This window comes from Brienomyrus brachyistius, unplaced genomic scaffold, assembly GCF_023856365.1.
Source record: "Brienomyrus brachyistius isolate T26 unplaced genomic scaffold, BBRACH_0.4 scaffold75, whole genome shotgun sequence".
NCBI classification, from domain to species: Eukaryota; Metazoa; Chordata; class Actinopteri; order Osteoglossiformes; family Mormyridae; genus Brienomyrus; species Brienomyrus brachyistius.
This window is the reverse complement of record NW_026042350.1, coordinates 272,066-293,553: the sequence shown is the minus strand read 5'-3', so window position 1 is coordinate 293,553 and position 21,488 is coordinate 272,066. Positions and strand designations below refer to the sequence as shown.

Sequence of the window (21,488 nt, the reverse complement as noted above, 5' to 3'; positions counted from 1 at the left end):
CTCTGGACCTGAATTACCCAACTGTATATAATAATACTTCACATTAAAGTGTAATAGATCCGCTGAAATATCAATGCGCAACAAAGTTGCAATAAAAATGACCTCTGAAGCTCAACTCACCTTTGAAGCCCGTATCAAGCATCTCTGCAAGATTTCATTCCACCACCTTTAGAAATACTGCAAAACTTCATTTACATTTACATTTACAGGATTTGGCAGACGCCCTTAGCCAGAGCGACTTACATAAGTGCTTTGAGACTCTGCAATGAATTTCCGATGCTAGCTCAATAAGGACCCAAGCTATGAATACTATCTCTGAGAACTCCATTGAGTAGTGCAGAATTTTATATTTTTTTTGTTTGTTTTTTTTTTTTAAAAAAAACACACCAGAATAAGAGTCGAGAAAGAATATAGAAGTTCTACGTCAAGTATTTCTGAAAATACTTCATCCATCTCTTACCTTACCAGATGCTTTAAATTGGTTCACACTTTTATCTCTTCCAGACTGGATTACTGCAATGCACTACTCCTTGGAATCCCTAGCAAGAATCTTCAAAGACAATCAGAACAGCACAGCAAGGACCCTGAAGAGTGTGCAAAAATATGAACACATTCACCCATTCTTCATTCACTTCACTGGCTTCCCGTCTCTGCCAGGATTGAACAAAAGGTTTCCCTTCTTACTCACCACTGTATCTATGGCAATGCCCCCCTGTACCTGAAAGAACTTCTTACCCCACTATCCCCAACACGAACTCAAATCACCTTCTCCTCCCCAGGACTAAGCTCAGCACCATGGGTATTTGGGCCATCTGTTCTGCCCCCCAACTATGGAACGCCCTCCTGGATCATTTGAGGGCACCACAGACTATTGCGTTTTAAAAAGGGACTTAAAACATTTCTTTTTAGCAGAACTTATGGGTTTTAATTAATTTTGCGGGTTGCCTCATTTAAAAAAAAAAGGTGTTTTATGTTGTTTTCATTATAACGTTTTTATTTTGCAGCACTTTGAGATTTGTTTCAGATGTAAAGTATGTTACTATTATCATTATTATTAAAAATGTTAACTATTTTCATGGCATGTAAGTGCTTCATTGGCATTGCGGTGTGCACACAGCAGACATCTGATTAATGTGGGTTCAATACCTAATACAGCTTTCACGCGATCCAATTTCAGAGAAAATCAATGAAACCTAAAACTCAATAGTTCAGTAACGTCAATCAAAACACGGTTAACAACACGTGGGTTTTGTTTTCAATGTATGACTTGAATGGTTGTTTATCACCAAGTGGTTCTAACGCTATTGAAGCCAGGTTAATGGGGTCAGATTGGTGTGGTTTAAAGTGAAGATCTCCGTCAAAAACAGGATATCCTAATTTACCAGAGAAGTAGTGAGGAAGTAAAAATAAAATGCAAGGATCAATTTATGAATGCCATTCCTCATGTTCACCTCCTAATGCGTTTCGGTATGTGGATCATACGTTAGAAGTTATATTTGTGGGTAGATTTACCTTTTTATGGTACGTAGGTCCACATAATTATGAAAAGAGGAAATTAAAGTCAAGACTGTGATAATAGTCTAGACAGCAATATTTGTTCTAGCAACAAAATATACCTTTTTAAAACTTAATTGATCGTTGTCTTTGGCGTTAATGGCGACTTATTAATAAACGCAAAGGCGTACATCGCCACCTATTGTGCCGGAGTTGCAGCAAAACGGAGCTCCCTCTGCAAAACACAACGCAGACCTTCGTCAAACCGTAACCTCCACATGGCAATTCTGTATGCCCCCCAAGTGACCCGTTAACGAAATTCCATATTCTTCTAAGTCCAATGGCTTTGACCGTAACAATTCTCTTATTCTCAAATGGAAAAATCGTAGTTATATGGAAAACACACGGCATGCTTTTGAATACCATAATCACCTATGCAATAACAAAAATACAAACTGCACATAAAACACGAAACCCTTTCTCTTCCGTCGCCACTAGAAGTACTTCCCGTACGTCATCAACATGTGACAGAAGAACAAGCTTGCCTGCAGGGAATGCTTTTAGTTAGCTAGCAAGCTGTCTCGCTCATCATGTGATTTTTCTAAAAAGCTAGTTATAGCTAATTTCGGAAGATCTCGGCGACACAACTCCTCACTGATGAAGATAGAAGGTGAAACGTGCGATTGTAATGAAATTAACCTACGTTTTACTTTTCTTAGATTGTTATATTTCGTGGGAGAGGAACGAACGCCGTCGTTACAGCAAGCTACAGTAGAGAGGTAGTCAGCGAGTAAAGATCCTTACTGGAAAGCTTTTCTCACCTGGTTTGTATTTGCGGATTTTTGCGCTAATTAGCTAGGAAGGGCTCCGCTTCATACATTGGTTTCGGTTCCCGTGGAAGAAGGACACTTGATTCGATCATTTTAGTCTGCTTCTGTGATGGATCTTATATAGACTTAGGCCTCAGGTATTTTAGCGCTAGATTAATATTCTTTAGCCTCTGGCTCAACGTTGTCGTATCATATATATAGGTAGATATTCGAGATTTTTTGGAAACGGTGTACTCATACGTAACACTTAAACGTGGTCATGACGTTAAAATACTGATCTGCAAACTTGCGCGGTAGCTAATTTGATTTTGTTTGGAACTCTTGGATGACTTATGGACTTTTCTATAATAAAATCACAAACATTTCCCTATCAGCAGCCTTTTCTTTTTTTTTATTACAACTGCGGGACTGATGCTTGGGTAATATGAATGGGGTCTTACACAGAAGATTGCGGTTGTTGTGAGACAGCCGGTTTTTTTTTTTGTGTGTGTGCAACTTTCACAACTACAGTAGTTTATGTCGAAGCCCCCTGCAGGTTGAGGGGTGTCACAGCAGCGCGCCAAGAACGGAGGGCGGGCGTCGCATTTGGGAAAAAAAGGTTGTTGCCGAGTTACCGTCAAGACTGACAGCGACCGAGACTTCCGGCTCGAGTTCTGGAGAGAGCAAGAGGAGCGCAGAAGCTGAAGCTCGTAGGAGGAGCCACAATGGCGGCTGTCCTCTCCTCATAACAGCAGGGGCAGTGGGTGTTCTTATATCCGCAAACATCGCCCTAAATGCAGGCCTGGTCGATTCCCAGGGCCACTATTAATAAACTGGGACATCTTCTGCACACGAATATACTATAATTTCTTACCAAACATCAAATATAATGAGACAAAAATTGAAAATTAAAGCGAACATGTAAACAGTACCAACCGGGTCAAGTTTTCATTTTCAGTTCTGTGAAACAATATTGCCCATTCATCATGGACTACTACTTGTTTCCGAACTCAACGTAAACTGAAGGAACTGCCACCTTTGCTAAAGCCTCACAGAAGGCTAAAGGTGGCTGTTTGAAAAGGGGGTTATTTTTTCCCCCCTTTTCGTTTTTTACGAAAAGCTAGCTAGCTAGCTAGCTTGCTACCTACAACAGCGCCGGCTAAGCAAACCGAAACGGGGGAGACCGAGCTCCATTCTCCGACTTACCGCTTGATTCTTTGTAACCGGCTATTAAAACTTGCAACACGCTGAGCCGCTCATTATTAAGTAGCGTATTTTTTTGTTTCTAGCTAATTTTTTTTTCCTGTACAAAACGCCAGAAACATGCTACTAACCTGACTGGGATTAACTCGGATAAAGCATAAGGACGGAACGTGGGCATACTTTTTTTTGTTGTTTGCTTTGTAAACGTTTTTTTAATGACCATTTTAACCGGATTTTGGAGTGCAGTTCTGCCGTTAATGTATTGTCTCGGCTGCGTAGGCCCGCGATTGGGAGACGGATCGCCGCTGACGTGAGGAATGCCCGGGTCAGACCGACACCATGGAAGCAAGAGGAAGCCGGACCCCAGCGCCTCACTGCAGCCTCCGCCAGCTAGCGGCACCGGCGGGGCTTATCAGCCGCTGCTGTCGCCGCACTCCTCAGCCGCCAACATGACGAGCAGAGACGGCAAACTCCTCTCGAAGTCGTCCGCCTCCTCTTCGTCGTCCTCCTCCTCTTCCAAGCGGAAGCGGCACAAGTCGTCTAAGCACGGCCGGGAATCGTCGGCGCTGAGCCCGGCGGCCGCCTTTGCAGCGCTGGGCTCCGCACCGCCTCCTGCCGTCAGCGCCATCAAGCCACTTGTTGAGTATGACGACATCAGCTCGGACTCGGACACCTTCTCGGACCCCCCCGCATCCCGCCCCTCCGCAGACCGTAGAGGGGGGGAGAGGCTGGAGGCAGACTTGGATTACGGTAAGGACGAGGGGGGCGGGGCCGGCGGGAGCAGGGACGGCCGGGTACACAAGCACAGGCACCCCCGTAAGAAGTCCAAAGACTCGCACAGAGCTAAAGACTCGGCAGAGTCCTGCGGCAGCTCCAAGAAAAAGAGCAGCAGGGACCGGGAAAAAGGAAGTTCAGGGAAAAGTAAGGAGAAAGTGGCCTCCGTGGCCACCTTGTCATCTGGGTCCCGGCAGCCGGCCCAGATAGAGGGGGACCTGGTACTGAAGAGGGCCAAACTGCCCCAGAGTGTGCTGGCCCAGCCTGGGGCTAGCGTGAGCAGCACAGCGTCCTCGTCCTCGTCCTCACGCAGTAAGGATGACGCCGGCCGCTCGGCCAAGCCACGCAAGGACAAGCAGCAGCGACGCGAGGGAAGCGGAGAGCACGGCTCCTCGCAGAAGGAGCGCGCCGACAAGGGCCACCGCAAGTCTAAGAGCTACAAGGCCAGTCCCAAGCGCCGGCCGTCCTCCAGGGGGAGCCCTCGCAGAAAGGCCCTCGCCTCCATCCAGTCCCCCAGCCCCAAACGCGGAGGTGCTGACAGCCCCTTGGGTGGGAGCTATAGCCTCGACGTGGAGGAGAGCTACCATCATCGGCGGCGACAGGCCCAGCAGAGCCCCAGCCCGTACCGGGAGGTGTCGAGGCGCAGCCGACAGCGCTCAGACAGCCCCTACGGTGGCCGGCAGCGCTCCTCCAGCTACGAGCGTGACAGCAGCCCCTACTCCTCCAGGAAACGCTCCTCGCTCAGTCCCTATGGCAACCGGAGATCCTCCAGCCTCAGTCCCATGTCCCGGTGAGTGCGGCACAGCCGCTTCCCGCTCCGTTGTTACTTGCGCCCGTCATGGCATAGGTTCTTTCAGGAAGTCGCATCTGCCGCAGGGTGACCACCCAGGGGAGCTGGCCTTGACTTGACACTTTTCACGAAGATGCCATGGGTTCAGTGCCGCTTCACATGTCATTGTGTCAAGGTCCAGGTTGTGGTTCTTCGTAGTCTGAGGGAGTTGGGGAGATCCGTGGGCCGTTGCTGTAGGCCGCGGCATGATGCCAAAGTGCACTGGGTCCATGCCTTGTAGCGCTTAGCATCCCGGGACCGTGGGAAAGCGATAACATTACCTTTGTCATGATATTTCCGGAACTGAACATGGGCCCTGAATGTTTCGGGTGTGATTTTAGATTCTTCTGATAGGTGTGTGTTTGCGGGGCAGGCCGGACATGGGGGGGGGGGTTGGGACGGGTGACATTTGTTGTCAGCTGTGGTCTCTTGTGGAAAACTAAGGTCACTGACTGTCAGCAGCACATGGTTGGCTCTCCCAGCATGCATTGCTTTGGAGTGGTTAGCTCTCCCATAAGCCATAAAAGACATAGAATGTGTTCAGGTGATTCTAGGTCTTTACTCACAAGTATTAGGGAAACCAGTCTGGAAAATCACATTTAGAGGTGTAGGTTGAATAGCAGCTGTTTTAGCGCATGGATTGTTGAGGCTTAGTGTTTAATCTCAGTATCATTTATTCCTCCTGACCATAGTCATGACAAAGTCTTTTTGCGTCTAAAGTTTTAGATCACACTATTTGCAGCATTGTCTCCATGTAGTCCTACAAGGGCTGCAAAGACTTCTATTTAGTGCCCTATAATAGGAAGGAAAATCAATATCCACCTCGTCGGCCATTTTGATTCTGCTCGTCTGCTCGACGGCCTGCTGGACCTTGACCAGAGGCTGTAGGAAGGGGAGTGTTCTTGTTCTGTCGTGAATCTGTGTTCCGTCATCACTGAATGGCGGTATGAGACCGCGGGGTGACCAGCGGTGGCGGCGGTTAATCATTACGAACACCAACCCTCCACGGCAATGACTGTGACTGGGTTAGTGGGACTGGCAGATTAGTGACACGGCACTCCGTGGGTTAGGAGTTAGACTGTCAGACTGGTAAGGTCCGGGTCCAAAACTGTAACGTAAATGGTGCGGTAGTACGTGTCCGCAGCTTGAGACGAGTCGCTCTAATCAGTGCTGCTCGCTTACTTCCAGTCTGTCTCAGCAGGTTGTTGACGACCACAGAATGTGTCTAACTCTAAAGTGCCAGATGTATTTTTTTATATCTAAAAAAAAATATATGTCCTAACAAGCAGGTGAAATTTAATTACTCATTTGTTTGGTTTGGGAAATTTTAATTAGGGTTGATTTTTTTTCTTTTTCTTTTTAACCATAGGGGACATGTTGAGCTAGCCAAATTTCCATAATTACACCTTCATAGTCTCAAAAGGTGAGAGTGTATTGCCTCCCTGAAAATATCAAATCTCTCCTTGGGGGCTAATTGTCCCTAGCCAAAATTTTTCCTACTCTCAAGGTCCATGAAGGGGAAGCTAAATTATAAGTGTAATTAACATCTTGCACCGAATTCCATTAGTTTTATTATAGCCGTTACCTTCTCACGATGATGCATGTTATGATGCTGGTGGGCAGTCAGTTCTATGCCCCCTTGGGGGCTAAGATGGTTCCTTTGAGCAGACTGAAGCGGGGAGTGATTTTAGTGTCGCACACGATCCCCTATCATTTCTGAGTTCCAGCTAAGCTCTTTGCCGTAATGTACATCTAAGGCCTGCCCATGTCGGGGGGGGTGTTGACTTTATGCAGCCGTGTTTGTCTGTGTTGGTGTGAGTGGGGAAATGGGGTGTCATGCCAGCCTGCCTGTTCAGGGAGCTTTGTGCATGTGACAGTCATCTGGGGGCTGAGTGTTGCAGCCCCACCCACCAGAGTTCGGCCTGCGTGAGCCCAGCATGTGACTCACTGGGGTCACTCTCACAGCCCCACCCTCCGCCGTCACCTCGGCTTGGCGGCCCTATTCTAAACCCAGGTCTGGATGTCCTCCACGGTACTGACAGGAAGTTGTGCTCAGGGCAGCTTGTCGTTTTGGACTCTCCTGAAGTGAGTCACACTCTCATTTTGGGCTACTGGTATATCGATAGAAGGCCGAGGGTCATTCTCCATCTGGGCTGCCGCAGGGTCATGGATGCCCTGGCAGGTTCAGGGGGTCCAACACTGTGTAGGGTCTGTCTACCCTTCAGACTGAAAGTGCCAACTGAAGCGGGGGGGCCAAAGTTTCTAGCTAGACCCCAATTCTCCATAAATTATTTAAACACTAAAATTATATATAGGACTTAACCATTAACAGGTGAAAGGCTGTACAGGATGTGGTGGGTCGTGACCTATGTCTAACCCTTTAAACTACTCCTTTCACATGCACTTTTGCAAATAGCTTTGCTCTTATAAAAACCATATTTAAGGCGCAGTGCTATGTATGTTTTCCCACTTTGCTGGTACTTTTTGCAAGATCAGCTTTTGAAATGTGATTGATGGGGCTGAACGATTGTTTTCCTGCTGCTGGGATTTTTGCAGAAGTGGTAAACAAGTCCGGCCTTTATGGGGCAAGTCTAGGCTTTCAGCCCTAACAGCTGTACCAGCTTGCTGTGTGTTAGAGGGATTCCGGGCGTGTCACCTGTGCGGTCTGCACTGTCCTGGACCGTTGGCTGGCCGCCAGCCGAGGGGTGCGTGCCTCGTATGAGGGCTGTCCGCAGCCGTCCAGAGCAGCGCCAGTCACCCGTGCGTTGGGTCTGTCACCCAGCGAGCCGGTCGTACAGACTCTGCTTTGCAGACTTGCAAGAAGCAAATCCCCCATCTGTTTCCAGTCCGATCGAGGCTGCTTGTTGCATTAGCACATTAGCTACAGTGAATCACACGCCCATTTCCTTCCGCCTGCCTTGCATCGGCCCGCAGAGGTGTGCTGATTTCAACATGTCCATCATGTCTCTGACACCGTGTGTATTCACACACGCAAAGAAATACTCTGAGGATAGAAGCTGCGGCAATATCAGTTTATTCCAGACATGCAGAAACACACCCCAGTGTGATTTAAATTAGAGGACGATGCAGTAGCTGATTAGCAGGACCGTGGGACACATCTGTGGTCATCGTGAACCATTAATCTGTGGGTTTTTAAAAAAAATATTTATGAGCAGCATGAATTGCTGTAAGATGAAGAATAAACCCAAGCGGCCTTGTTAACACACTGGAAAAAATTTGTATCACAATATTTTTTTTAAGATTTTCAAGTTTTCACTGTATATTACTATTTTTTTCCACCTAAGTTCACCCATATTGCGGCATCAAGCATTTGCGTCAATAAAATGCGAATGTTTTTAAAAAGCCGGGTATTGGCACAGATGCCCCAATTCAATTCCGGTACCCAAGCTGACCATTCGATTCAGTCCAATCCAAATCGATTCTGATTAGATTTCAGCCCGATAGGAATGAGGTATGAGCCGCTTCTCATGTTTGGAGAGATGTTTAAAAAGCTCTAAATGGAACACAAATTTACAAATGCAGAGTCACCTGAAACATTGTGGAAACCTCCGAAGAAAAGGCCAAAGGCTTGTTTACCAAAATCGTTTTATTTGAGGAATGTGTGAGGATATTTCTTCGAGAACAAAACCAATCTGTCTTTCAAAGCACTTAAAATGACTTCTGGCTGAAAAGAATAGCTGAAAATAAACATGTCTAAAACTCTCATGCCATGTTTCAGAAGGACTTTAACTTAATTGCATGTGCCAAGACATAAATTAGAATCTTATACAGGTATTATTCAAGGCTGGGAATCGGCCCTGTGGCCTGTACTACGTAGCGGGGTTACTGGCTTATCGGGGTAACTTGTCGAATTTAAGGTAGTCTGGGCAAAATGTAAGCAAACGAATATGAATTTAAACTGTTGTACCTTAAATCTGACAAGTTACCCCAATAAGCCAGTAACCCCATTTCGTAGTACAGGCCACTGATATCACAATAACGGTTTTATTTATTTTGCTTTTACGTATTTCACGTCACCATGAGCAGTGTAATGAAAATGACTGGTGTGAGAATAAAGCCCGACTTGACTTGCTTGCAGTCACATGCTCAGAGTACCCCATTACCCTGACTGACAATGCACCAAGATGGCGGCACAAGGCAATTTTGCAATAATGTTGCAACTCTCCTATAGGTGAGAGAGAAAGTAGCGCCACCTACATGGTAAAAGGACAGATATAAGTAAAATGCAGCAAAAATATTTTCAAGTCACGGGGTAAAGGCATAAATTAAGTAGATCATTCTTGGAATTTTGTGTTAATAAATATTTAATCGCAGCCAGGACCGCAGTTAATCATAAAATTGAAATATTTTCCCGTCCCTATTAATTATAAAAATTATTTACATTTATTTTGGTAGTATAACTGGTATGATTTATGAAGTTATTAATGTATAGTCAGCTCAAAAACATTTTTTATTATAATCATGTACTTAGCTCGCTAAGAATTGGTTCACTGACATGTAATGATGTACATTTACCTAGATAGCACATTGTTTAATTGATTATAAACAAATATTTAGCTCCATAGACACACGTTTTATTGATTATTACTGAATATTTAGCGTGATGACAAAATGCTTGCTTAACTGGCATGATTTTAATAATTACTACAGTGATAAATTGAAATGAAAAATTCATACCGTACGGGAAATTAAAACCGGTGAACAGTGCAACACTAATTCACAGTAATATTTTCTGCTGCTGTATTCTGTAAAAGAGGTGCAGTGCGATGTGCGCAGTTTAAAGAGCGTTTCTTTCATGAAAGCTGCTTCTTCCCATGGTTTACCTCTTCACACCTTCTCTGTGAATTTCAGTGGCACGTTGAGTTGCGCCAAACCACTGACCCCTGCTTAAGATGTGTAAATAAAGGTTTTTTTTTTTCTTACAGCCATGCGGATGTAGAGGGAGGCAGTGCTGGGTTATATGTCTTTGAAAAATGTCTTTAATGTTTTACTTTTACCCCCTGAAGGGCACAAACACTATTGGATGTTTCACAAAGCAGCTTTTACTCCATCGGTACTCTAGTACAGACTGACGACCTCCATGTCATAGGCTTAGAGGGTCCTTTGTGAGCTGAATAAGTGAGTAAGATTTACTTCTCAGAATTATTCTTCATATTTGCTCTGTTTTGAGCAGTTTCAAGGTCATGGTCTACGTTTTCTTTGTTTAGAGAGGGATTCGTGAGCATCTGCGGATGAACCTCGTCGAACACGATTATTTAATTTGATTCCACCACCTTTTACTTGTGTCATTCTCTTTTGTGAATAAGGTGACGGTGATGCACATGAATGTAGCAGCTTCCTAGTTAATCTGCTTGTCTGAGTCGGAGTTATGGGACAAGTACCCCTCCCAGATGGCAGAGGGCATAAGGCAAAAGAACACCCCCGAACAGTATGCCTATCCATCACGGTGCGCTCACTCACACTATGGGCAATTTAGGAATGCGAGTTTGCCTAGCTGCACGCCTTTGGATTGTGGGAGGAACCTGGAGGGCCCAGAGGAAATCCACGCGAAAAATATGCGAACCAGTGTAAGAGCCCAGCCTCCCCACTGCCTGCTCAATGCGAACGGCTGCACTGCGTGTGGAGACCAACTGTGAGGACGAAAGTGGCAGCAAAGGCCTCGGCCTGGTTGTGATCTGAAAGTTAAGAAAAAGCGGCGAACGTATTATTATACAGTGGTCTAGCTTTGCAAATGCAGCCCGACTCCCAGCCATCCTCAGTGTGGCCACTAGGGGGTGCAGGCACCTTGACTGGTGACTGCAGAGGTTGCAGAAGGCAGCATTAAGATGTAATTGTGGTTTGCAGACCTCCTGCTTGATTTCATGTCAAGACCGGTGTCTGTTTTATAAGAGGCTGTTTCATAAGAGCCTTTTAAAAAAGCAACCATCCCTCTCAGTTACTGCTGTTGTGAAGCCTCTTCGAAACTGTCACTAGTAATAGGCTGGTTGTGTGAAGACTGGGGGGGGGGGGTGCATTTATATTTCAGTGCATCATTTTACAAATCAGTGTTAATATCTTCATATTTTAGATTTTCTAATTGGGGAAATGAGTAGTGTGATGCTCACCTTCAATTTTTGGCAAATGTGATGAACTGATTTATTTTTAAAAAATAGCTTGTGTTTGGTAATTGCTGCTACATGTGTATAAAATGTGTGGCATGCCCTTGGGTTTTGAGTATATACGCAACTTTGTGGTCGGGTGTTCCAAATCTCTTCAGACATATAACAAATTAATTTGAAGTATTTAACAGCTGATCTGGAGATTAGGAGCCTGCAGGTTCTTGTTGCTGTGTGGGGCAGGATGGGACAGACGCCGCCCTGTTTCACTGGGCCTCATCCCTCGCCAGGCGTTGGGTCCACACACCCCTGTGAAAAACAAGCACTGAGCAGACTTGAACAAAAATGTTCTTTCTCAGGATTGACTGTTGCATTCGGCTGGCAGTTAGTGTTGCTGGGGGAAGGGAGAGATGCTAAAATACTGGGTATGAGATTTACCCCCCCCCCAGTACGAGTGCTGGCACTGTCTCCCCGGTCGGCCCTTTGATGACCGCGCACTCAGCACGGCGAGCTTTGATGATGCGGCTTGGGATCTCCTCCACGTTATGTCCAGTTCAGGATGTGTCAGGTTGTTTGACGCTTGCTTCTGCTTGGTGAAGTGAAGATATGTGGAAAATGAACTTTCTGTTTTTAGACTGACAGTAGAGAATTGGTCTGTAAAATTTTTATTGTCCTCTTTTCCTTAAAAATGACTAATGTCCAAAATCTAGACCAGCTACTGCCCTTAAATGTTTCTAGTCATCCAGACCTTTTCACTGTGTATCAGTGTGTTTGAATTCTCCTAGCTGTGCCGTTAAGTCCCACACCTCCTCCTCTCTCTCTCTCCCCACAGGCGCTCTGCTCGCTCCCGTAGTCGCTCCCCGGGCCCCTTCTCCTCGTCCTCTTCCCGGCGCTCTTCCTCACGCTCGCGTAACAAGAAGCACTCATCTGCGGGGGGCGGTGGTGGTTCCCACAGCAGCCGGCCCCCCAGCCGCTCTCCATCCACCTCCTGTCTGCCGCTCAACTCCAGTCTGGGCGCTGAGCTCAGCCGGCGGAAGAAGGAGCGACAGGCCGCTGCAGCTGCGGCCACCCGCGCATCCTCCCCCAACGCGAAGCGGCCCGTGAAGCCAGAGCCTGAGCCCCCCGACAGGGAGAAGGCCCCTCCAGCTGACCCAACTCCCCAAGCCCCGCCCTTAGCCACCACCCCCTCTCCCGCCGGCCAATCAGCGCGGAGAAGAGAAGACCTCGGCCCCGCCACTGCCACCCTTCTCCTCCCCTCCACCACCGCTGCCTCCCTCTCAGACCCCTCCCCTGCCCCCTCCTCTGCCCCCGTCACCAGCCACGCTACATCAACCGCCCCTGCCCCTCCCAGAGGTCGCACAGCCCGCCTCAACTCACACGACCCCTTCCTCCGCTTCCTCCTCCTCATCCTCGGCGGCTCAGCCCAAATCCCCAGCAGTGCTGCCGACACGCAGTCCTGCCCGCCAGCCGCCCCCCATGAAGACCTCCACGCTGCCCCCCCTGCCCTTGCCGCCTATGCTGCTGGGGGAACAGGACAGGTGAGTCGCCAGCACGCTGACTCCTCTCCATAAGCCCCTTGCTGTATTGACTCACCAACAGCCGCCCCTTGTGAAGCAGTTAGTGATTTTTCTGTATCTGTGTGGCCAAATCTAAAGCTCCCTGCCGACCGCCCCCGCAACAAGCCCGGCCATGCGGCTGTCGACAGAAATAAAGCAGTGTCTCCCTCGGAGCACGTCCCGTGGACCGGATTTCCATGCCGGCTTCCCGTTCTGCCGGCACGGATGCTGACGGTTCCCGTTTAGAATCTTCCAGCCAGAATAGCAACGTGGAGAAATGAGATGGTTTTAGGTTTTGGGTGTTAATGTCCATCATTTCCTCTTGTTCAGAGTTGCGTCTCCATGTTCCCTCTCTCACCCCCGAAGCCCAAAGAAGACCCCCCCCACAAAGACCGCACAAGAAGGAGAAGGAGGTGCGGAGCAGGCCGCTGCTGAGCGACCTCCCGCTACCCCCCCATTCTGGCCGGTGGAGACTCGTCACCCCCTCAATCTCCTGTCCAAAAGGCCCCACCCTCACTGCAACCCGTTTTCAAGAAGAGACCAAAGTGAGTTTGGGGGGGAGGGGTGGCCTTCCGGGCTGAACCAAACGCAGGAAGCTACACCAACCAACTGCTAGTTTCCGGCTGGTCTTTTAAGCTTTGGGCAAAACCATTGGCTTCCTGAAACCCTTACAATCCTCTCCCCCCATCATGGGCGAACCAGGTTCTGCTGCCCCCGCTACGGCGAGCGTAAGCACACCCAGAGCGACTGGGGCAAGCGCTGTGTGGACAAGTTCGACATCATCGGCATCATCGGAGAGGGAACGTACGGACAGGTGTACAAGGCCAAGGACAAGGACACTGGTAGGCCTGCACCTCACCACCCCCCCCCCCCTTTTGCTTGAAGTTGAGTTGCATGACCGTTTAGACCCTTCCGTAGGTCAGTCACCGCGCTGTTTCCGTCCCTCCCCAGGCGAACTGGTAGCCCTGAAGAAGGTCCGCCTGGACAACGAGAAGGAGGGCTTCCCCATCACAGCCATCCGCGAGATCAAGATCCTGAGGCAGCTGAACCACCGCAGCGTGGTGAACATGAAGGAGATCGTCACGGACAAGCAGGACGCCCTGGACTTCAAGAAGGACAAAGGTAGGCGGGGCTTGTTTAGTGTATTTAAAGAAGAGGGAGGGGATCATGCAGGATAAGTATATCACAGGTAAACGAGAGCAGTACTGTAGTCAGACTGGAGACCTAAGGCAGCTGCGGGCTCAGGATTCTCCATGTTCATTCTGCCTCCTACATGATCACGCTGTTCTGCATTGAGAGCAGATCCTTCATTGAGCCACGACACTGCCGTATTTTCCTGGAACATCATACTGGAATTTCCCCGTTAAAATTTCCAGTAACTGGAAACCCACACAAACATGAGTCATATTTTACGCACGTCGGATTTACCCCCCCCCCCCCCCCCCCCCAAGCCAAAAATGTATTGCAATGCCTGCTGAAGTACACATATTAAAGCAAAGGATGAAATGCAATTTATGCATGTCGCCTTGCGTGAACTCTGCGTGTCGGGTGTTTCGTACTGTCCAGTTGATTTTATAGTCGAGAGCTGCCTGTATATAAATAGGTTAAAGTGCCTTTAGATAATATCAGTCACCTATAGTGCTAAATGAATGAACACACACGCACACACACACGCACGTACGGTAGGAAAACTTTTGGGGTTCTGGCCTAAGAGCCAGCGGTCTCAGTTCAGGCCCCGCCCCCTCCAGGTGCCTTCTACCTGGTGTTCGAGTACATGGACCACGACCTGATGGGGCTGCTGGAGTCGGGCCTGGTGCAGTTCTCGCACGAGCACGTGCGCAGCTTCATGCGGCAGCTGATGGAGGGCCTGGATTATTGCCACAAGAAGAACTTCCTGCACCGGGACATCAAGTGCTCCAACATCCTGCTCAACAACAGGTGCCAGCCGAATTTCGGGCAGGGGGTGTTGGGACGTCGTCTCCCAAATAGGGGCTAACGAGAGTTTGTTCCTCCTCCTCCACAGCGGTCAGATCAAGCTGGCGGATTTCGGTCTGGCCCGGCTCTACAACTCGGAGGAGAGGTGAGTCCGACGGCCGGATGGTACGCTGATCTCCCAGCGCGGTCAGCGATCAGCGGACAGCGAGGTCGCCCGTGTCTGACGGCCGTGCTGAGCATGTGGTGCCGCCTTTCAGAGCAGCTACACTCAGCTGTTTGTCACGGGTGTAACTGTCCCTGCCTTCCTCCTGCCCCCCACAGCCGGCCTTACACTAACAAGGTGATAACACTGTGGTATCGACCCCCCGAGCTGCTCCTGGGGGAGGAGAGATATTCCCCGGCCATTGACGTCTGGAGCTGCGGGTCAGTGCCCCCTCGTCACGCGCGCACAAACACACACACACACACACACACACACACACACACAAACCACCTGCACATGTCCTGTCCTCTCTGATGCACACAAATCAACAGCCTCCCCTCTCACTCTCAATGCGACGCTGGCCAAGCCACTGCTGCATACTATAATTCTTTCTCATTGGATGCTTTTTCTAGGAAACAGCCAATCAAATCTCAGTGAGATGTTTGTGGGCGGTGCCCTTCGCAGCTCATCTGTTCATCTCTCCTCTACTTTATATGCACTATGTATTTAAATTTTATTTCCTGTCTCAGTTGTCCTCTGTTGGGGGGGGGGGACAAACATTTAAATCACATAGTAGCAGTTTGCTTTTCATCATGGCCTTTAAACCTTTTTACTATTGTGTGCCATCTGTTATTGAATAATTAAAATGTCCAATTAAATTTCCTCATTCTACATTAACACCATCGTCACCGTTGTTCCGCCATTTATACAAATGTACTAATTTATTTGGGTTTATTTTTTAGCTGTTTCCCTAATTTAGCTAATTAAATATTTGATGCGGGTCTTCTATAATTTAAACTAAAGTCCCAGTTGCCTCTGTAATGCATTTATTAAGTCTTATGGCTGGATAATACCCCCCCCCCCTCCAAACACACATACAGACATCCCCGCCCCCCCGCATTCCTCTTCCAGCTCTTGCTACCCACTCACAGCCTCAGCACTTGGGCTGCTTAAAAAAAAAAACATCCTTTCAGCAGTAAACGGTAACAGCGTGTCAGTGAGAGGCTCGTGACCCCGCCCCCTGTACCATTACAGCTGCATCCTGGGAGAGCTCTTCACGAAGAAGCCCATTTTCCAGGCAAATCAGGAACTACTCCAGCTGGAGCTAATCAGGTATGGCGCCCTCTTGTGGAAGAACCTTCTTTTTTCTGTTTACATATTATGTCGGTAATTTTGAGTATAACATTTAATTCACGGAGTGACCGTCCCTGTGTCCCCTGTTCAGCCGCCTCTGCGGCAGCCCCTGCCCGGCAGTCTGGCCTGATGTCATCAAGCTGCCCTACTTCAACACCATGAAGCCCAAGAAGCAGTATAGGCGGCGGCTACGCGAGGAGTTCTCTTTGTGGGTGTCTGCCTGTCTGCCTGTCTGCCTGTCTGCCTGTCTGCCTGCCTGCCTGCCTGTCTGCCTGTCTATCTGTGGGGATCCATTGTCCCCCGCAGCATAAAAACTCACATTTTCTCATACCCCACAAGGGATAACTCAGTTTTCAAAAAATTTGTGAATGCAATCAAATACCGAAAATGGCAGAAAGTCTTTGGTTTTGTTTGTATGGTTAGGGCTGGGTAGCGGTTAAGGTTATCAGTTAGGATTACGGCTTTGCCCATAGAAAGGAATGGATGGTCCCTACAACGGTATGAATACAGACGCTTGTGTGTGCCTGTCTGTCTGTGTGTGTGGGCGCCTGTGTGTGTCTCACCTGTTCTCTCCGCCTGCAGCCTGCCCACCGCTGCCCTCGACCTGCTGGACCACATGCTGACCCTTGACCCCGGCCGGCGCTGCACGGCAGAGCAGGCCCTCCACAGCGACTTCCTGATCGACGTAGAGCCCAGCAAGATGGCCCCGCCCGAGTGAGTGCCCCACCTGCTGTGGCATGTACCCCTGACCTCCCCCCCCCCCATTAAATGACCTCTGGCCCCCTACCCCTCTAGCCTCCCGCACTGGCAGGATTGCCATGAGCTCTGGAGCAAGAAACGTAGGCGGCAACGTCAGAGCGGGCTGCCTGAGGATGTGCCCAAAGTGCCCCGCAAGGACCCCGCTGGGCCCCCCAGTGGAGAAAACAGCCGGCCCCCGGCTAGCCCCGCCGGGGCACCCCCACCTGCAGCCGCCCCGGGCCGCTCCCAGTCTTCAGGCACCGGCGACAATCAGCTGGCAGGTGAGAGGCACTTTCTGCCCCCCCCGACCACCATGCCCTCTCAGCCCCCCGCCACCTCCATTTGCCTCTGCAGGTCCACTTAAGCTAGAGGTGGGGGGAATGGGAGGGGGTTCCAGACAGACAGCCTCCAGCATGCCTGTCGTTCCTTCCCTTGTCTCGCCCCATGTAGCAGGTCCTTAGCGAATATGTGTCACTGCCAGGTCCACGGTGACACAGTAACCTCTGTGGAAGGCAGTGCCACCTCTGTCCATGGTTTCTGATACTGTACACGTCTGGGATTTTGGCCCAAATCGTGATTAAATCTGTCAACCCAATATTTTTGCTCATTATAACAAGCGTCAGTAAAGATAAGGTACGAGGCACCACGTGTGTCATGTGACCGGGGGCTCATGCCGTGCTAGAGACCCGCGGGTCGGCGTCGCTAGGCGACCTCGCACGAGGACGTCAGCTGCTTTTGATTTGCCTTGTATGCGTGTCCCAAAATTTCCTTTTATCCGTGGCGACGGGCCACAGGACAATTCGGTTGCTAAGGGGAGCTGCAGGGGGCAGCGTTGTGATGCGAGTTTAGTCAAAGGCGATAGGTGGGTGATGTTGGTTGTGTTGATGACCCCGCCCCCAGCCTTGGACCACGTGAAGCACAGTAAACCTGTTACAGGTGAGAATCCCACGACCGGATGAGGACCCGGCACACAGAGACACTCCCCTAACTTTCCCCCTTCTGTCCCCCCCCATGTGTCCCCAGGTCTGGGCGCGGCCACGGAGCAGCTGAACCAGAGTGAGCTGGCGGTGCTCCTGAACCTTCTGCAGAGGCAGACGGACCTGAGCCTCCCGCAGGTGGCCCAGCTGCTCAGTGTGTCGGCCCACCCCGAGAGCCAACGGCAGCTGGAGAACCTCAGTCAGTCGCTGTCGGTACTCAGCGAGCCCTCCCACCAACAGGGGGCGCCGCTCCGAGCCGAGCTGGAAGAGGAGCCCGCGGGAGCGCCCGAGGAACCCCCGGAGCCCGCCCCGCCGGCCGATCCGTCCCTTAGCCAGGAGGACCAGGCTAATTTCCTGGCGCTGCTGCTGGGACAGCTGATTAAACCGGCGGGCGAGGGGGCGGAGCAAGCCGACGAGAGCAATGGCGTCCAATCAGAGGAGCCCGTCCCCCGTGGTGCCGCTGCTGGCGATCGCAAGGGCAAGTCTGACTTCAGTCTCTAGGGGGCACTGAGAGAGCACCGGGGCACTGATGTCCAGCACGTGGGGCGGGTCAGGGACGGGCGAGAATGGAGCCGCGTGTCGCAGCCCCGCCCTCGGCTGGCTTATGTTTTATGGGTCTGCTTTTCTAGAATTTGTACATTTTTGAAGCAAACACATTTTTCCAGCTATAAAGAAGCACAAATCCGCTACTGTTAAATGAATGTTTTTTTGTTTTTTGTTTTTTTTTAAACGGACACTTCAATGTGCAAACTGATTGTCGCTGGAGCTGAAGTTCAACTAGGGGATCAAGCCACTCTGCCCCCCCTACACCCCCCCCCCCACCCATAGTCTCCCATCTCACCCCTTCCAACAATGTCACGATTGGCAGAGCACCTGTCTCACCTGTCGCAACACATCTGTCTGGGGGGGGGGGGGGGGGGGGGGTCGGGGTCAGTCACGTGGACTGGAAGGGGCGCAGTCCTAAGCTGGGGGGGCACGGGGGCACCAGTGGGGGTGTACAAACACGTACTGTTATCTCTCACTGCCCCCACCCTCTCAAGGCTACTGGGTTCTCTGTTTTTTTTTCCCATCCTATTACAACGTTTTTCTTTTAAAACATGTCTGTAAGTCTATATGCATAAAATCTAATAAATTATAATTTGAAAATAAATGTTTTAAACCATAGATCTCAACTGCATGTCTTCCTTCTTCTCCTCCATATACTCCATTCCCATCATGTTTTATGTGCTTCATCTTTTCTTTTCTTGTTTTTGAGAGAGTGAGAATTAGGATTAAATGTGAGGGGTTCCCTCTGTCTGCCCCCCCCTCGGAGTGGGAGCTGCGGGCAGCCAGGCTGAGCCCTTCACAATGATTCTGTGGCTGTGTGCTGCCCACAAGATACCCGCCACATCCGCATTTGGGGGTTAACGTCAATCGGTCTTCTAACCACCCATGATTGGATGACCGAGGTTTCTGCCCCACACTGTGTGGGACGACCACCTGCCGGCAGTCACGATCCCGATTTAGGATAATCAGAACCGTTAGTTTGTACTCAGTCTGAGGTGGTTGAATGTGAGCTACTACAACTGGAGTTTCCTCCAACTCTGACGACTCTCAAGGCATGTTCACACCCCCCCTAATACACCCTCCTCCGTCACCTTCTAACCCCGTACTGCCACCTAGACTATTGATGCAGAAGGTCTTTTTTTTATTATTATTAATAAAACTTTTCACTGGTTTGCATACTGATAATTGTCCGATCTTGGTGAATTCGGTTCTGGGCCTGGGGCTACTTGTTTGGGGGTAATCTAACTCAGAAGCATGTTTTTGTTAAGTTTTGTTAAGATTGCTGTCATGTGAATGAACGTTATTCTGCTACATCGTCTGGGTTCTGTATATGTCTTCAAAACTGTGTGAAATCTGTGCTTTTTATTTACCAGGTCTAGTGTTTTAACCACAGGATTTCGGTGTTCATAACCACTTTGTCAGTGTTTTTTTGCAGTGTAATATGTCTGCATTTTAAGGGGTCTGCAGTGTGCCAGTTGTGCTGTAGATGGAACAGGATCCAAAGCAGATTCTAGTCACAGTTTAGCAAACTGTGATTAAAATCGATGCCTGCGTTTCCATGCAGTGCCTTGGGTGACTATAGCTGCAGTGTGTGTTGCATCTGAGCCTGTGTGTGTAAATGGTGTTTAGTTTGCACTGGCTCTTCTGATAGGAAGTGTCTGAATCTTAGCAGCCTGACGTGACCTTCAGATTGTGGAGTGAGATAAAGATGGAGGCGTGTTCGGTTCCGTGACGCGTGACTGACCCGTGTTTGTGTTTGACCCCATTCAGACAGCGCGGTCAGAAGGCGGAAGCCGGTCAGCGTGGGCCAGGGACCTCTGCCTTCAGAGAGACGCCCCCCCCTCCCCACCAGGGCCGCCCCCCCGCTGCCTTTCTCGGCCCGCTCCACCCAGCTGGCGAGTCGCACACGGGCGAGGACATCAACCCTGCAGTAGCAGCTGCCCTCCTCCAGTTACTGTCTCAGCCGGACACTGATCCCAGGCCGCTTCTAGAGGACAGCCAGCCGGGCCACAAAGACGAGATGTCTGTGGAGGGCAGGGCTGTGGCGCGGTCCTCCCAGCAGCAGGGGGCGCCTGTGTCCTGGACTCAGCCCTCAGACTCTCCAAAATCTCCAGAGACCCAGCTCTGTGGTGAGCCCGTCCCGACCCTCAGCACAGCGGCGCAATTCCCACGGGACCAGGACTTCCGATTCGCTCACGGGGCCCCAGCCAAGCCTGGGGTCCCTGGTTTCCCTAGTAACGAGGCTTGGGGCCAGGGAAGCAAGGGCTTCCAGGGCAACAGCCAACCCCAGGCACAGGGTCCAGGCAGGGGTAAAGGGGGACCCTACTGACGGGCGTCTTAAGGAATCTATCGCTATGTGAGCAGCCTGAATAATCAGGGGCAGGGTTACAGCAAGTGTGGAACACCTGCTTGTTTAGTACTTGGTCATACTCCACTTGCCTGAGATGAAAAATAGAAGGGACCAGGGAAGGGAGGACAGTGAGGGGCATGTAAACATTGAAGGTTTTGGAGGGATGTTGCAGAAGGCAGTCTGGTAAGCCCCAATCCCCAAGTGCCCACCCCCACCCCCCACCCCCACCCCCCCAGCCAGGCTACTGCGGGGCTGTCCTGCAAAGGCCCCTGGGAGGAGGCTCCGCCCACAGTCTTCACCTGGTTAAAGCGAGCATCCGTGTGTATCGAGGCGAAGGCAGAGAGCAGCCCTAGAATGTAACCTGCCATGGATTGTTTGCACACAGAATGAATGATGTGAGGCATCTCAATGTGTTTTCCCATTGTGAGGGTCAAGTACAGGAGTCTATGTTTTTGTTTCATTTCCCCCCCCCCTCCTTTTTTTCCTCTCTTCTCTATAAGCAGTTGTTTTTGACTGTTCCCTGGGTCTGTCTGGATGCATGGAAATGAGCGGTAGGGTGGCTGCAGGGGGTACCAATACATACGACTGAATAATGCAGAGAACTTTCCCTGATTGTCCACGTGCCTCCTTCTGAATCCTCAGAGAATCCCAGTCACTTTGTTTCCACCCCATCTCATGTGATTGCAAAGCTCCTAATATAAAAAGCGCGTTTCGGCTAGCATAATCGTATTTTTGTTTGTTTCCGGTGTCTCGGGCCAAAGTTGCTGCAGTGGAGTTTGTCCGTCACCCCCCCCCCCCCCTCCCACCCCCCCACGAAATGTCAAA

The 21,488-nt window shown here is 49.9% G+C and overlaps 1 protein-coding gene across 1 annotated transcript; it reads left to right on the top strand.

The window, feature by feature from the left end:
• The first annotated feature begins 2,000 nt into the window (after nt 1-2,000).
• On the top strand, nt 2,001-20,870 carry cdk12 (cyclin-dependent kinase 12). The gene is given in 19 exon segments (XM_049003136.1): nt 2,001-2,164; nt 3,786-5,070; nt 12,058-12,403; nt 12,405-12,763; nt 13,148-13,160; nt 13,162-13,230; nt 13,232-13,326; nt 13,484-13,623; nt 13,733-13,903; nt 14,530-14,719; nt 14,805-14,861; nt 15,038-15,139; nt 15,954-16,031; nt 16,144-16,260; nt 16,635-16,766; nt 16,848-17,071; nt 17,814-18,245; nt 20,084-20,160; nt 20,163-20,870. Coding segments are annotated over 18 exon segments (4,329 nt in total). The 5' UTR covers nt 2,001-2,164; nt 3,786-3,823; the 3' UTR covers nt 20,643-20,870.
• Nucleotides 20,871-21,488: the final 618 nt, after the last annotated feature.